General features: G+C 34.3%; 1 protein-coding gene across 1 annotated transcript; it reads right to left on the reverse strand.

Annotated features, from left to right (window-relative positions):
- Positions 1-640: 640 nt before the first annotated feature.
- Positions 641-14290, reverse strand: LOC121375906 (GDP-fucose protein O-fucosyltransferase 1-like). Its single transcript, XM_041503608.1, has 8 exons — positions 14002-14290; positions 11501-11595; positions 9991-10168; positions 9128-9227; positions 8388-8583; positions 6423-6547; positions 4994-5099; positions 641-4481 (listed from the first exon to the last, which is right to left on the reverse strand). Exons 1-8 carry the CDS (start codon positions 14117-14119, stop codon positions 4320-4322), a joined length of 1080 nt encoding a protein of 359 aa, XP_041359542.1. The 5' UTR covers positions 14120-14290; the 3' UTR covers positions 641-4319.
- Between the last annotated feature and the right edge of the window lie 2290 nt (positions 14291-16580).

Genomic DNA, 16580 nt, shown 5'->3' on the forward strand with positions numbered 1-16580 from the left:
ACATAGTTTAAAGCATTTGCGTTTACGTCTTTCTGTTTTCAGTGTTAAACTTGTAATAAAATGGTAGTTTAATGCAATTCATTATAGATTTTTTTTACAGAATATATATAGAACTTTGGGTTTTGAAAATTATCTGTGAACCGTGAATAAAATACCCAGAACATTTCTATATACATGGACATGTAGCCGATGTAGGCTATATAGAAAATAACAGCTTTAAAAAAAAAAATAGCTGGGGTAATAAATAGAATAACAAACCCAGTACCAGTGAAATAATTTTCACTTGTCACTCGCTAAAGCTCATGACAAAATTATTTCACTCAGGATATAAATTTGATAACTGGTAACTCGTTTATTATCCTGTATATCAGACCTTGATGTCAAAACAATTGTGGGGTGTGATTACTTACTCCCCTAAAATAAATTATAGGGAGCCTACAGGGAGCCATTTAAGATATCACCATATTGTTGTCATATAAATTCACATGCTAAGGGGAGCTTTAAATCACTCTCCTAGACCTAGTCTCAGGTGAGTGATTGGGTGCGAGAGTGATAGCTCCCCATAAATGACAATGTCTGATATATTAGGTACATATCTTAATGGTTTGACAAATACAAAATAACAAGAAACATGGAAAAGTTCAGATTTGTCAAAAGACATTTACTTTCGATAGCATTCAATACATTTATGCATCAAGTAAGATTTAAGTTATTAAATTAAATAACATCTATGTAAAATAAACTGCAATTCTGTAACTACTCATAAATATAACAAACTCATGATAAAAAAGCATTGGCACTGCAAAAGACTAGGCAACCCTAAATGGTTATGAAAATAAACCAGATAAAACTAGCTGCAAGTGTAATCCATATTAGTTAAAAACAGTAGATAACTGGACCTCAATGCAAAACAGATTGAGAAATGTACTCAACAAAATTAATTCAGGGCTAGTAAATATTTTAGGCTTCTTCTTTTTTTTAAATATGTTAAAATAAAATACAGCTTTGATGTTGTGGCGTGTTCTAAATCTGAATGATTTAAACAACAATGAAGAGTGAACAAAATCATTACAGGAGTAGTACATAGCTTAGTGCAGGGCTTCTAGAATTTGATAAAAAGTCACTAGCCATGGGATCAGTGATTAAAACAATTTACTAGCCATGATTAAAAATTGGGGAGTGGGAAGATGGGGCAGGATATTCATGTTTACAAAATAAGACTTAAATGCAGCATTTGACAAGGTTTTTTTTCCACTAGCCGTTGGGCTAATTATAGTAGTTGTTTTCAACACTGAATATCACTAACCATGGGAGTGGGGCTACCATAATCTAGAAGCCCTGCTTAGTGGTAAAGCACTCACTCACTCACTGCATGATCAGTCTAGGATCGATCCCTGTCAATAGGCTATTACTCGTTCCAGCCAGTGTTCCACAACTGGCCGCGATCTGTGGATTGGCAGCAACATGGGATCTTTTTAATTTGACTACACATTTTGAAAGAGAATTCACCAAATGATTAACAATTTGTGTTTGTCCAGCTTAAAACTTGCCTTCTGATAACAAATATAAAGATACAGTAGAATCTCGGTGGGTCGAACTCGGAAGGGTCAAATACACCCCAACACTCGAACAAGTCCCAAGTTACACATTAGGTTAGGTTGAACTACCTGATAGGTCAAACACTTTCTCGAGCACCAACAGGGTTCGGGCCTACAGGATTCAACTGTATTTACAATAAATAAGTGTAAAATAAACCCAACTACAGGCAGGAATGTGATCCTGGTCACAGCTTGACAGTTGTAACACAGGCCTAGATGAAATTAGATTAATTAAATTCTCAAAATGGAATGTATGATCCAGTCCTCGAAATTCACCATGGCAATCAGTAGTGCCACTACAAAATTGATCGTTATGAGGTATTTACTTTGTTATAATTTGTATAATATTACTGTGACAAGATGACCTGAATTTCAAAGTCTGATGGTGATGTTTCGAATTTGACTAGAATCTTGCAAGTCAAAACAGAAATGATATCATATAGGACAAGCACAGTGGAAGCAAGTAGACATTGGGGGGTGGGGGGGGGGGGGGAGCTGACTGAGATCGAGGGTACAAAGCAAAATTTCTAGGGGGTTCGAGGATATACTCCCCCGTAAAATTTAAAAAACTAGATGTCCTGAAATGCAATTTCCTGCATTCTACAAGTAAAATTCATCTCTGTGTTAATATTTAGTACCAACAATACTTTTTATTAAGAATTATTGGGGGCCTAGAGCCCCCCCCCCCCAGCACCCCCCTGCCTGTAGGACCTGCTATTTACCCTACAAACAAAGATTGTATTGCATAAATATCTTTCTAACTTGTGAAGTATTCAGTTAACTTGCAGATGAGTGTAAAAGTTCTAACTTGTGAAGTATTCAGTTAACTTACAGATGAGTGTAAAAGTTCGTATTATGTTTTGTTAGAAGTTGTAATGGAGTAACTTCTTAGTAATATACAAATAAGAATATGTTTCAAAAGTTAAAAATGTCTACCAATACTGGAGAAGTTTCACTACCAACCTTCACTGGCATTGGTAGCAGACTAGTGGTTTTAAATACCTATATAGAACAGTTAATTGTAATCACATATAATAGTACCACAAAAAGGTAACAAAAAACATGGACAATATGTAATGTGTGTGTGTGCACGTGTGTGTATGTGTATGTGAGAGTTTGTGTGTGTGTGTGTGTATATATATGTATACAGTGAAACCTCGATAATCCGAACAGTATGTTGGGTTTTTTTTAAACGTCCGGACTAACGAATTTCCGGAGTACTGAATCGTCCATAGAGTAATCTCCCTTGAATTACAAACCACTAATAAAAAAGTAAAAGATATAAAATTCAACTACACATTATATTTTTAAAACATACATTGTATACAGTACACAGTACACAGCCTGTCTCAAGTTGACCACTTGTGCTTCCCCATCTTCAACACATTTTAGAAAGAGCCGAACTAAATACCTTCTGTAGTGAGCTTTGAAAGCATGAATTATACCGCCATCCATGTGGATATGTGCAGTGGTATTTTGGGGAAGAAAATGCACTTTCACACGAGACAATGCCGTATCTTTACACGAATGACTGGCGGCATTTTCAACAAGGAGAATCACATGTTGGCCGCGTGACTTCATTTGCCGATCAAACGCTCTCAGCCAATCAAATGCTGTAATTTCGTGACGTTTTCGTTTTTTCTGTTGGCTAGCCATGACAATAAAAAGCGATTTGTGTCAAAGTAACATCCACGGATGTTTTATGCAATCTCCAGTTGATTACTGTTGCTCAAACCAGCATTCCCAAGCATAGACAATTCCTATTAATTAACTGTTCAAAGGCATGTGTTAACGACCGCAGATAAGTGAACACTACGCAGCCACGCTTCAAACAAAACTGAGGTGTGATACCCTGTGCAGCCATGTTGGCGGCTACGGTTCACACAACAATGGTGCAGTTACTAATTAATCTGCGATCAAACGGTTTCAAATTCTTAAATGGCCTCCGGTTAAACGAAGCAGTAAGCTGTTATTTTTTACAATTCGTTTTGAATAATGGCCATCCGGTTCCGGAAGCTGAATTTCTGGATTAACGAACACATTTACAACATAAGAAGTTTGTTTTTTGGTTTTGCTGTCCGTAAGGCAGGGTTCCGGACTACTGGAGTCTGGATTATCGAGGTTTCACTGTATATGTGTGTGTATGTATATGTGTGTTTGTGTTGAGTCAAAGATATGTGTATGCCCTTCCTATTTCCAAACACCATGACAGTGGAGGCTAATGGATCTAGAGGGTAGTTGTCAATGGACTGAACATCATTATCATTTATTTATAATAAATGTTACATTTTCTGATGCACTGAGTACAGTTTATTATAATGGAGAAAACTCAGAAGATTTTAGCCATCCCATTGGCTGTTGGGATGTTCAGACCAGACTAATATCATAGGGGGATATGCCATTGTTTGAGGTCAGATTAACTAGAAAAGAAAATATTCTTGTAATAAATTATTCTTTTTACATACATGTATCTTACCTAAACTGCCATTGTTTTTTATTTATTTTTTTACTTTCTCCGTTTGCAAGTAGATAATAGTGGTTATCTTGCTTATGAAAAAACATCACAAAATAAAATAAATAATTTAGATTTAAATTAAATTTCCATTTGAACAAAAGAAGACTAAAATCTATAACACTAATTTAATTAAAATGTCTTACGTGAAAAAGCACTTAATAACAAAGCAATTTACTGAAAAAAATAAAACCTAGTTATAGGACACGTTAAGAATAAGCCCAAAATGATGTTGGTAAATTTTTAGCTTTTCTTTCTCGAGCAACAAATGCTGTGAATGATGAAACACAATTGCCAATAAATTGATCAGACATGCCAAGGATGGCCAAGTCAATCTGTGGTAACCACGGGTCTTGGTGAAATACTTTAACCTGAAATGAATAATGATATAAAATCATAATTTTTATTTAGCAAACCATTAGTTGCTATTACGATGTACCGGTATGAGAAAATCTATTAAAAACAAATTTCAAATGTTTTTAAGTCTTAAAATTTCTCATTGCATCCTCATCAGAGCAAAAACATTCAAAATCTCGTATATAATAACTGAATTCTGCTTACATGGGTTTCTTTCCCAGTGAAAACCCTACTGGTTTCCAATTAATGTCACAACATATATCAGCAATGTATTAAAATGAGAAATTTGAAACAAATGTCGGCACATCAGAAAGCAATTATATTTATTTATTCAAATTATATAGCTTTCCATTCCTACTACATATATGCCCGCAAAAATTAACTACAGTTAAACTTTACCCTCGGTATACTAAAGCTAGCTCAGAAACTGATGTTTTTCAAAAAAACATTTTAATTACTCGTACAGAACGGAACCCCTCTAAAACAAATAGCAAGAGATCACCAATAACCAAAATAATATCACTACCTTTTGTTTCTTTAGATGTTCCTTTATTTCATCTATCATTGGATCTTTATCAGTGGCCACGTACACAACTTTGGCCTTTGTTGATATGACTACATTCTTCAACAGCCTGCAAAGTAATATAACAAAAAGAATATCACATCTATCTAGCGATGCATTTGTCAAAAATAACGTTGTTATTATTCCATCACAAATAAAACTTTAAGAGTGGAATTTATAAAGCCCATTTTTTTGTCTTACATCATTTCTAAAAATGATAAATAACCATTTATCTCATTTTGAGAAAAACATAGTTTTGCTGTAACATGACGTAGCAAATAGTGAATTTTTGGTCTGAGCTAGTGGAGAATATCAACAGTATTACTATAATACATAGGGCACTAGCCAAAGCTTTTTGGAGGGTTAGTGACTTTATCAAACATTAGTCAAACACTGGACTTGAATTAGAGTTTTATGTGCACATTCAGAACAAGTTGTTGTAGCACATGCCTGTCATGGGTGCAAGTTTTGGCTCACACCAATTCCTCCGTTCATAACAGAAAGAAGGGACTGCTGGTAGTTGCAAAAGAGCACAGGCAGTCCAACCATGGTCGGTAATGGGTGGGGGGGGGGGGGGGTTTGGTGCTATGTGTTTTGCAATACGTTTCCCATGGGAATTATGAGCCAAATGAAAAAATATGTGAGAAGTTCTTACGGTGATTTGGCGCATGTGAAACACGGCACGAAACAGTTTTATAATCCTGTTCAAAGGGTGTTTTGATGAAAACTTTAGTGGTCTATAATTGAGTTTTCACTAACTTCAGTATACTTCCACTGTTAACTTCAAATTCACGAAACAATTCACTACTACAAATTGTTTTTTTTTTAATAGATATTTTAAACAGCTTGTATTAGAAATAAATTAATGTTTAGTCATAATTCAATAATATAGCAAAACAATGATAATATAAGGGATATGCTTTCTAAGTAGCTGGTTAAAGAAGGTACTCTCCAAGATAAATGAATATATTTTCAGGGGATATTTCACCGACACATTAGTAGTGTGACCATGCTATTAAATGTGACTCGATGTTCATGGCATTTATGAATTTTAGTGATTACACACACAAAATTGATATTTTCAGTTTACCTCACATATATGACTTCATGTTAGTTATTTACTGTCACTATTCAATTTAATGTCCCCCAAAAACAACAAAATAGCAACACTTTCAACAAATATGCCGAACATAATGTATAAAGTTATATTGCATTTATTTCTGAATATATGTTGATGAGTTGCTAAATGCAATGCAATAAATACTAGTTAACTTGAAGAAAGAAAAAGGTTACATTCTGTTTACCCATTTTAAAATTAAAGACAGGGAATACTAAAATTCAAACTGGAAATTCTATATTTCAAATCAGAAAAGAATTAATCAAAACTACAAACCTTAAAATTTCATCCTTTGGAGGAAAACAAAGTTTCCCTGTCACAATTACCTCCCCTGAATAGCCCAGACACTGAGGGCTGGACATGTAACTATGAACTTCACCAACATGCTCACATGCATTGGCCTGGAAAATACATGCAACAGTACTTTGACATATTTTAAAACTTCAGTCAGGCTAAAATAAATCCACTGATATGAAACATATATGAATTGCCACATTGGAGAAAAACTACACATTGACAAGAGAACATTGTATCCTGCAATCACTAACTACATTGGCGAGATATGACTAGATATATTTCTTATATATATTTTCGGTCACTCACCAAACATACAGGTCACGTGACATAAACTATATTAAACACAATTCAACTAGAGTATTTCAGACTAGAGCGTCAATAACGTAATTCTTTAAATCATTCATTTCAGCACCATATATACAAATAAAGTTTTGTGCCATGATAAAGATACAAAACTGAAGTGCTCAAGTCGTGGCATCGAATCAACTCGGTAGAACAATCCATTCTCTCATACCAGTACCCCACAACTGGTATGTGCTATCCTGTCTGTTGGATGGTGTATATAAAACATCCCTGGCTACTAATAGAAAAATGTAGTGGGATTCCTCTAAGACTATATTTCAGAATTACCAAATGGTTGATATCAAATAGCTGATGATTAACTCTTTCACCACTAAGTTTTACAGCCTTGACCTTCCCTGCACACTGAGTTTAAATATCAGATTTATGATCATGTTTGTTAAAGGATAAAACTACTTGTTTTATCATTAATTTTAGTTATAGGCTATACATTTCCAGAAAGGTGAATGGACAGCTGTCTAGATAAAAAAAAAAATTCTTTAAAAATGTTAGATTCAACAGGTATAAATCTGGTAATTACAGGTAAACTATGCATATTATTCACCTATTTGAGTAGGTTGGACTGGTAATTTAAAAAAACAACAGTACAAATGTTTTTCTTGTTGAATAATTAATTAATTAACATTCCAATTATAATTTTAAAAATATATTTACAATGCTTTTGCAAAATTAACAAGCCATAATAAGCTTTCATTTCATCAACAGAAACATCATACCACACACCTTTGTTGTTAGCAGGATCTGTATCACGCTTTTTTTTGGCATTCATGTTGGTAAATTACACAATTATTATATAAAATAGCGAAAAGTACTTTATGGCGTTTGTGTTAACGTCAAACACTTTTACGGGCCCCGGATTTTTAGTAAACGTTGATCTGCAGGTAACTGAATATGGCTCATGTGTCCAGGTAAACTCAGGCGCGTGGTAAAACAGTGGCAAGTCATCTTGTAACTCGTCATCGGTATCATTTTCTTCTAAATTGCCATGTTGAATGACATTTCTTTCACGATCGCCAATCTCGATTAAATCAAATGCACCAAAGTCCATATTATCCCACATTTCATCATCGAAAAACCCGTCATCTGAATCGCAACCATTGTTTTCAACAGACAAAATTTCATCACCTCGGTTCATGTTTAATTACAGTCAGAATATCAGTATAAACTTGGAAAAACTCATTCAAAATTCGCTAGAACATGGGTGCAGCCATTACAGTGTGTCACATGGCAGCTTTGGTCGCGCGAGATTTTATCTAATTATAATATTGACGTGTCACTCGGCGCCAAATATGAACAGGTGTTAAAAGCCGCTAAACCGGCCTGTCGTGCTGAGAGGCACTGGATATCGCTAGCCGGTATACCGGCCTGTCGTGGTGAAAGAGTTAATAAATGAATTTGGTTTCACGAACAAACTAATTTTAACTTTTTATTCTTTTTTTTTTTTTTAAATCAGTCAGGTGAACAGCCAGCTACAATTGTATGTACGGACAAATTAGAAGTAATGGAAGTAAAAAATGTATTGACTCAATTGCAGTTAAATTATTATTAATGATCATTCAAACACAACACTGGTAGCATACGAACCCAGTCTGGGCCGTTTCTAAGATGTATTCCTACAAAGACATCCCCTGGGAAGTGTTTATTGATGTAACCAAGAGCCTCGTCTTCGACTGTGTCTGACCATTCGAGGAAGCGGTGCAGGGCCACGTCCTCCTCCTGGACTGGGAATGAGGCGGGGGCTCCCTTGAACGCCATCACTGGGTATTTGGCAGGGGGATAGCTGGAAGCAAAATAATTTACTGATTTTTAACACCAACAACAACAGCAAAAATTCTCAAAATTAAATATCTCACTTACAATAATCTTATTCGATGTGGCATTCATAATGTTCAGCTCAATTCATGTTAAAAAAAAAAAAAAAAAAAAAAAAAAAAAAAAAAATGCAATTTTAATATAAGTAAAAAAAAAAAATATATATTTATTATGGTGAACATCCATAAGTACAATTAAAAACCAAGTTTCATTCATCTAAGACTTATAGTTTGTAAGAAATGGATCTAAATGAGAAACTTGAACACTGAGCTAATATTAACACCTATGGTATATTCCACCTTTTTACTTCATAAAGGTGATATGCTCTAGTAGTGAATTTAAACAAAACAAACTAACATCATAAAGGTGAGACAAAAACTGAATACTTAACAAGAAAACTAGAATCAAAGTTTGTATGTTGGTATTATAAGTAAGAAACGCTAAATCATGATTTAACATTTCTGTGATTTTGAGAACTGACAGTTCGGGGCTAGTTAACAAAGCTAACTTACACTTTCTGCCAGGTGTTCGTGTCGGAATAACCAATATTGTAAATCACATAGTCATCAAAATCCACCTTAAGGCCATCCCAAAAAGGACCAAATGGGTTGCCTAAAACAGAGTAATCATAAACTAAAAATAAAATAACTTGCAAAAATACCAGTTAAATTATCAAAATTGCAAGTTCCATATTTCTAAATTTTTACACATTTCTTTGACATAAATAATAAATTTGTAATGTGCTGCTATCTGAAATAATTCCTGCTTATACCAAGCAGACTTTCTGCTAGAAATTAATTTGAAGGTGCGTAATAATGACTATAAGTGCTCTTACTAGGTGGTTATGGGTTCAAAATGTTTGAAATTGGACACTGCATTTCATGTTGAGCAGTTCTCTATGATCTATGTAAAAATCGTTAAAAATATATCCATTAATTTTCAAGATTTAACATTTACTTTTACCCTCCATACCCTCTTGGCAGAAACCCTGCCAAGAATCCTTAATAAAAATACAAAATAAACAGAAAAATCTTTGTCATGTACCGGTCATCTAAGAATTATTATGGGTAGACACTGAGTGCAGAATGCACATGATAACTATGATGTTAAAAAAGGTTTAACCTTGTTGATCACACTTTACACATTTTGCAATTAAAAATATTATGAATAAATGACATTATTTGAGTACAGTAAGGCATAATCTTTACACTTCAAGACAAACATTAATAAAAATTGTTATCAGCAAACTACCATTATGCAAATTATATATAACTAATATAATAACCCAAATCTATATTAACAGCATTATATCTTGTTAAACAATAAAACTGTAAACCCAAGGAAAAGTTGATTTTATAAAAAAAGTTCTCCACACCTTCTTTCATGGCACACTTCCTATCTTTGTCGTTGGACGGCAACCAACACCAGCCACTGCGGCGCCCAGGAGGCCAGTGAATCGGCGCCAACTTGGCCATGAAGTCCTCGGCTAGGACAACGCGGTGAAACTTCTTTAATGGTTCAGTCTTAAACCAGTCGTTAAACGGAACATTTTTCTGAAAGGGCAGGAGCACACACTGCTGGATATTATGTCTTAAATATTTGGTACATAGATCTGTGATTTTTAGTCTACACTGAGGCACTGTATTAAAATGACATTAAAAATGTATTTTAAATAGAATGCTTTGCAACATGTTTCAATTTGACAACAAATATGCTGCACATTGAGTGTCCCAAAATAATAATATTCCTGGAATATACATGGATTTACATGAAAACCATTCTAGTAATCCACAACTTTTAATTTTAGAATATATACTCTTCAAAAAAAGTAGTGGAACTCTTAATAAGAATTTACAATTGCCAAAATTGGAAGGTATATTAGCTGTGGGACATGGTTATATGATAATAGTGAATTAATTGGGCAAAATTACAACCGGTAGTTCAGTATTACAGTAGGTTTTATGACCACCAAAGATCTTGTACGGATGATTGGGGTCAGAAGTGAAATTTGAAAGCTGACGTTTTTTTAATCAGTAAATCGCAAATTCAAACAATAAAAATGACCAAAAACAAAACAATAACTGTATGATCAACAGAATGAAAACGATTGACAGAAATAATGTTCCACAGTTATTAATGGACCTTCCTGGAAATTGTCAAAATCAATAATGACACCCAACGCATGTGTATGTGGCAACTGTGTGATGAATGTGCAAACTATGGAATGTGTTTCGACTTGTTGATAAACAGTCCTGAATGTTCTTTAAAAGGATGTCTGTGGTCTAATAGTTGATATTAATATTTCAGGTTCCCCTACTTTTTTTGAAGAGTATATTAACAGTTCATCACATAACAGATTGGTGGTTTGTTTGAATCTGATGTCACATAATGGCAGGGAACATTTAGTTTACAAAATCTTGATTAGCAATATTTCTAGTCAGTTGAAAATTGATGAGCAACTATGGTTTAATGTTTAAATATTGTGTAGCGATCTGTGTAGTGATATCTGTAACTCACATAGCCAATTACGATGCCATACTGAACAAAATGTTCCCTGAACGAACACGAGAACAGAATGATTTGTGTGAAATGTTGTTGCCTGGCCACAGATTTTCAAACCTATCAAAGCTCTAAGATATTGTAAAACCATCGTAAACTATAACATCACAAAGACGCAAGCCATACCCATCTATGAATTTATCATATCGTAGCACTAAAACAGCTTTACAAATCTGGGCCCTGGTACAATGCATATGACTGTAAGAAAATTAATGTCAATGATCTATTCATAATGGTTACCTAAATTATAAAAATTATACTGGAGATTGCAGCATTAATGTAAATTACTTCATTTTAAGAAGCCTCAATACAACACTCATACTTACATATGTTCTCCAAGGAGGTAGAACCAGGGTACGATTTATTTTCTTGGCAAAACTTAAAGCACCAAGAAAATGGTCTGCCTGGTTACCAAAGCGACCTGCAAAAATAAATTTACATTTCAGTGATGATATTTACAGACTTTGTATTGTGTCAGATGCTGTTAAAACATTAATGGTGCTATTCCAGGCATAGATGCTAGAAGCAAGAGGCCATAGGGGCACTGGCCTCTCAAAATCAGCTAAAATGTTATGTAGTACCTATTCCCCAGTTGCTTGCACCTTTTAAGCCTAATGCTATGCAAATAGATGGAGACACAGAGACCATTACATCTAAAGTGTGAAAAAGAAACCCTTTCTCACAATATGCACATTTTTTTCTAATTAAGGATTGTTATTTTTTTATGTTCATCGTGTTATGAACATAATTAAAGTTAAAGTGAACACACTGATTTATTAATCACCGGCTATTGAATGTTAAACATTTGGTAAATCTGACAAAGTCTTAGAGAGGAAACCTGCTACATTTTTCCATTAGTAGCAAGGGATCTTTTATATGCACCATCCCACAGACAAGATAGCACATGTATACCACGACCTTTAATATACCAGTCGTGGTGCATTGGCTGGAACGGGAAATAGGCCAATTGGCCCACTGACAGGGATCGATCCCAGACTGACTGCTTTACCACTAGGCTACGTCCTGGCCTGTTGGTATAAAGAGAAACCATCATTGGCAAACTGAGTGAATGGGCAATGATGACCCTCCTTGAACAAGTCTCGGGTGTCATGCAGAACCAGTGGTATTTTGAAGAAAAAAAGTAGGATCAATGGACAGCCTGCTCTTGCAAGGCCAAAGAGGACTGCTACTCCATAAAACAACTAATACATCAAAAGCCATGATGTACATTGTCCAATCTATGAAACACAGGGTCGGTAGTGGGAGAGGGTTGGTTTTTGGTTATATTGAATTTAGCAAATGTCCCGTAGGATTAAAGTCAAACAAAAAAAGTTGCGAAATTTTATGAAGGTAATTTTGATATATAATTTAGAACGGTTCATCGAAAATGAAATAGAGCTACTTGGTTGATTTGACTTAGTTGATCGAAAGGTAGCTCATTGCTGGAACTTTGCCTCATTGATGGCTGTGGTGATTTGACTTAGTTGATCGAAAGGTAGCTCATTGCTGGAACTTTGCCTCATTGATGGCTGTGGTGATTTGACTTAGTTGATCGAAAGGTAGCTCATTGCTGGAACTTTGCCTCATTGATGGCTGTGGTGATTTGACTTAGTTGATCGAAAGGTAGCTCATTGCTGGAACTTTGCCTCATTGATGGCTGTGGTGGATGGACTCCCACAACATTAGGATGAACACTTTGTTTATAAAGTCACTGACATTGTAAACAAGAAAATGTCTTTAATATGTAATTATGCAAAACGGATGTCCGTCTTACAAGTTACATTCACATTGGCATCAAAGTTCAAACCCATGACACTCCTTTAAAGGAACATTCCTGAGTTTGCTGTAATTTTTAACATGTTATTTATTAACGGATACTTTTTTAACGATTGTAATTACATATCATATATATTTTTCTGCATAAAACATTAGTGGCTGGATATTAAACGTGTTTCTGATCATTCTAATATTTGTACTAAAGTACTAATCAAAATTATACCCAGGTTATTTTTCAGTCTTATATATTAGTTATGAAAATCCCTGGAATAAAAACCATAAAAATGTGTCAGTATTATCATGACCTGTTATGGTATTCAAACCGGTAGAAAAAATGACAATAAATGACCTGTTATTGATTGAAATATGAGATTTATTTACAATTTTACTGCAAAACATATGTAATTTGGAACAGACTATAACACCCAGGTTTATATTGATTACACTTCACAGGTGAAGTCACAAGTACTAAGCTAAGCAGAGAGGTGGTCTCAGGTGTGTTCAATATCAAACTTAGTGTTATAGTCTGTCTCATATTACATATGTTTTGCAGTAAAATTGTAAATAAAACTCATATTTCTATCTATAACAGGTCATTTATTGTCATTTTAGGTACCGGTTGTTTGAAAACCATAACAGGTCATGATAATACTGACACACTTTTATGGTTTTTATTCCAGAGATTTTCATACATAATATATAAGACTGGAAAATCACCTGGGTATAACTTTGATTAGTACTTTAGGTTACATTTCATCTTATTTCCTAAAATATAGTTTTTTAGTACGTATGAAATTATTTGCAGACAAAATCCTGTTTGGGCTTCTTAGAAATATTAAGACGACCAGAAACACATTGAATATACAGACACTGATATTCTAAACAAGAAAATATATTTAATATGCAAGTTTAATCGTAGAAATATTTTATTAGTCGGAAACATCTTACAATGCAGCAAACTCAGGAATGTCCCTTTAAAATAGTGTGTGTTTGAACAGTTAATAAATAAATAAATAAATAATTAGACAACTGCTATGTTGCTGCTGTTTACCCATGCACGGGCAAAAAATAACATATCCACTGGGATCCCATTGCAGCCTCCCTGCCGCCGGCTTAGATGTCAAAGTCGAAGTCAGAAGATACAGCAATACACATATAAACAGGATCATATTCAGTCGTAATCGATCCTTGATGGCGATAGGAATCCTCCTTTGATCTTTGATATACCTCAGAAATACATTACACACCTAATTAAACACGAAATATTTGTCGGTAATGCGATATTGATACCAAGTAAGCTATATTGTAAATAAAAACAAACACCACGTGAAAAAAAATGTATTTCCGAATGTTAGAGTTATTCGCCCTTTCGAGAAACGTACCCAAACCGAAACGTACCCAACCAAAACCAACCCACTTTTTGGTTTAATATATTCTCCTTTTGGTATTAGACCGTGGGCCCACTATAACCCCCCCCCCCCCCCCCCCCCCCCCCGGGATTTTTCAAGATGAGTATATCTTTGAAGCCTATACATAGACATATTCAAATCAGCTTGTCTGCAGGCAATCTGTTGGTGGGTGTGCCTGTAGGGCACGTTTGAGTGTAGGCCCCTATTTATTTTTAACAGGGCAAATTTCTGATCACGGTGAATGTTCCACATAATTTTAAAAATATTTGAAAATAATTCTGGACTATATCACTGCTTTTACTTTAAAGCTGGGTTACTGGTGAATGTATTCCACCAAAAAGTAATACATTTTTGGTATCTGACTAAGCATAGTGAGTCAATGAATTTGAAATGTCCTGAGTATTACAAACATAGTATATGAAAAAAACTGCATGGCAATGTTCAAGTTAACATCCAGACATATTTTGAACAGGTTTAAAACCAAATTATGAATGCTATTCATGCTTAATTACATGTTCATAATAACAAACCACAAAGCAATGCAATATATGTGGTATGGATATAGTACCGGGGGTATACTCACCAGCAAAAGTTACACAGTTCCCGATATACGTAATTCTCTATGTACATGTGTATATATACATACCGTACCTAAAACATTCTGATCCTTTTATTATTGTATTGTATTTAATATCTGAAAGCAGCATTACTTAAATATGGTGCAGTACATGCTGTCTAAACCATTTACATGGATATTTTGAATATTTTTATATTACACACAAGTCTTACAAACATAAAAAGTGAATTTACATACCATTCTAAGCAAGTCTGCATTACATATACAATTTATCTGTCCCACAACAGTTCATCTTACAATAGCTAGGTTTTTTGTTGCTTTTTGTAATATTTTAGAATTGCAGGTTCTATTTATATTATGCTTAACTTATGTTTTGGTGTATATAATTGATATCTACATAGAATATTGTCATCAGGCAAATATCTAGCACTATAAAAATCTAACTTTCATTCCCAATTCTCAATCATTTTATGTGACCCAAATATGATAGGCCCTATATGTGAAGTTTACAATTTTCTATTTCTACATCCTTCCTTTTATTATATTAAGTAGATGTTAATAACAATTACAAAACAATATAATATGAGGTATGAATAATTATATACTTCTCAAAATAAGTTACTAGTAAGCAATGCCAGAAATGTATTAATTTCTATGTATACACATACTTAGGACTGCCTGAAGCTTTTATTATTAAAAAAACAAATTGACCTGGCTTTTTTCTATAACATATTGAGGCTTCATTATTCAAATATGGTTAAGTATATGGAGTTTATATACTATGTTCACAAATTTATGAAGATGTCCCTCTGTTCTTAGTACCAACCAATTACAAGTACCTTTCCTCGGCATGTGTGTTAAAACATTTACAATTCATCTATCTCACAAAAGCTTGTACTATTTTAAAAAACATATTTGTATTTAAATTGTGATTAATTTATGCTTAGGTTTATATAATTGACATCAGATATAGTCATCAGGCTTATCTAGTACTTAACTTTCTTTCCTATTTCAGTCTTATCATCTGACTCAAATATAATGTCTATTATGTTCTCAATATCTTATTTTTCCTCTTGGCCTTTGCTCTTGTTCCTCCCTCAGTATGTCAACAGCTCTTGTTATCAGATCACAAACCATCCAATTCAGCTTCAGTATTTCTTTGGACATTTCTCAGCCATTTCTATGTGGTTGAGGAATACCCTGGACTTTGTGATATGACTAATACCATATGAGACCATGGCAATTTGCTCTCTTCCAATTTGCTCTATTGGTACAGCATATTTTCAGGGAATATCTACTGGATGGAAGGATTGCAACTAATCCACAGTAGCATAATAACAGCATTCGTGGTTTGGCACTAAATTTCTCATGAGAAAGGGGTTCTTCCAAGCCACACTTGATCTAAGGAATCCCTACAAAGGTCTTAAGAGACTGGAAGACCATTTAAATGAAAAAAAGAAAACTCTGCCCTCAGCTTCTTGGGAAGAGGGTTCTATTTGTGAGACAAAGTACATGTTTCAAATGCAGACCATGTCTGAGGGTGTTGTAAAGTGCACAAGAAGATGCAGAAACAAATATTATACTTCAATGTCTGTACATTGCTGCCAGTTCACCATCCCAGATACGGACATTTGTATACACTCA

This window comes from Gigantopelta aegis, chromosome 6 (genome assembly GCF_016097555.1).
Source record: "Gigantopelta aegis isolate Gae_Host chromosome 6, Gae_host_genome, whole genome shotgun sequence".
Classification (NCBI taxonomy): domain Eukaryota; kingdom Metazoa; phylum Mollusca; class Gastropoda; order Neomphalida; family Peltospiridae; genus Gigantopelta; species Gigantopelta aegis.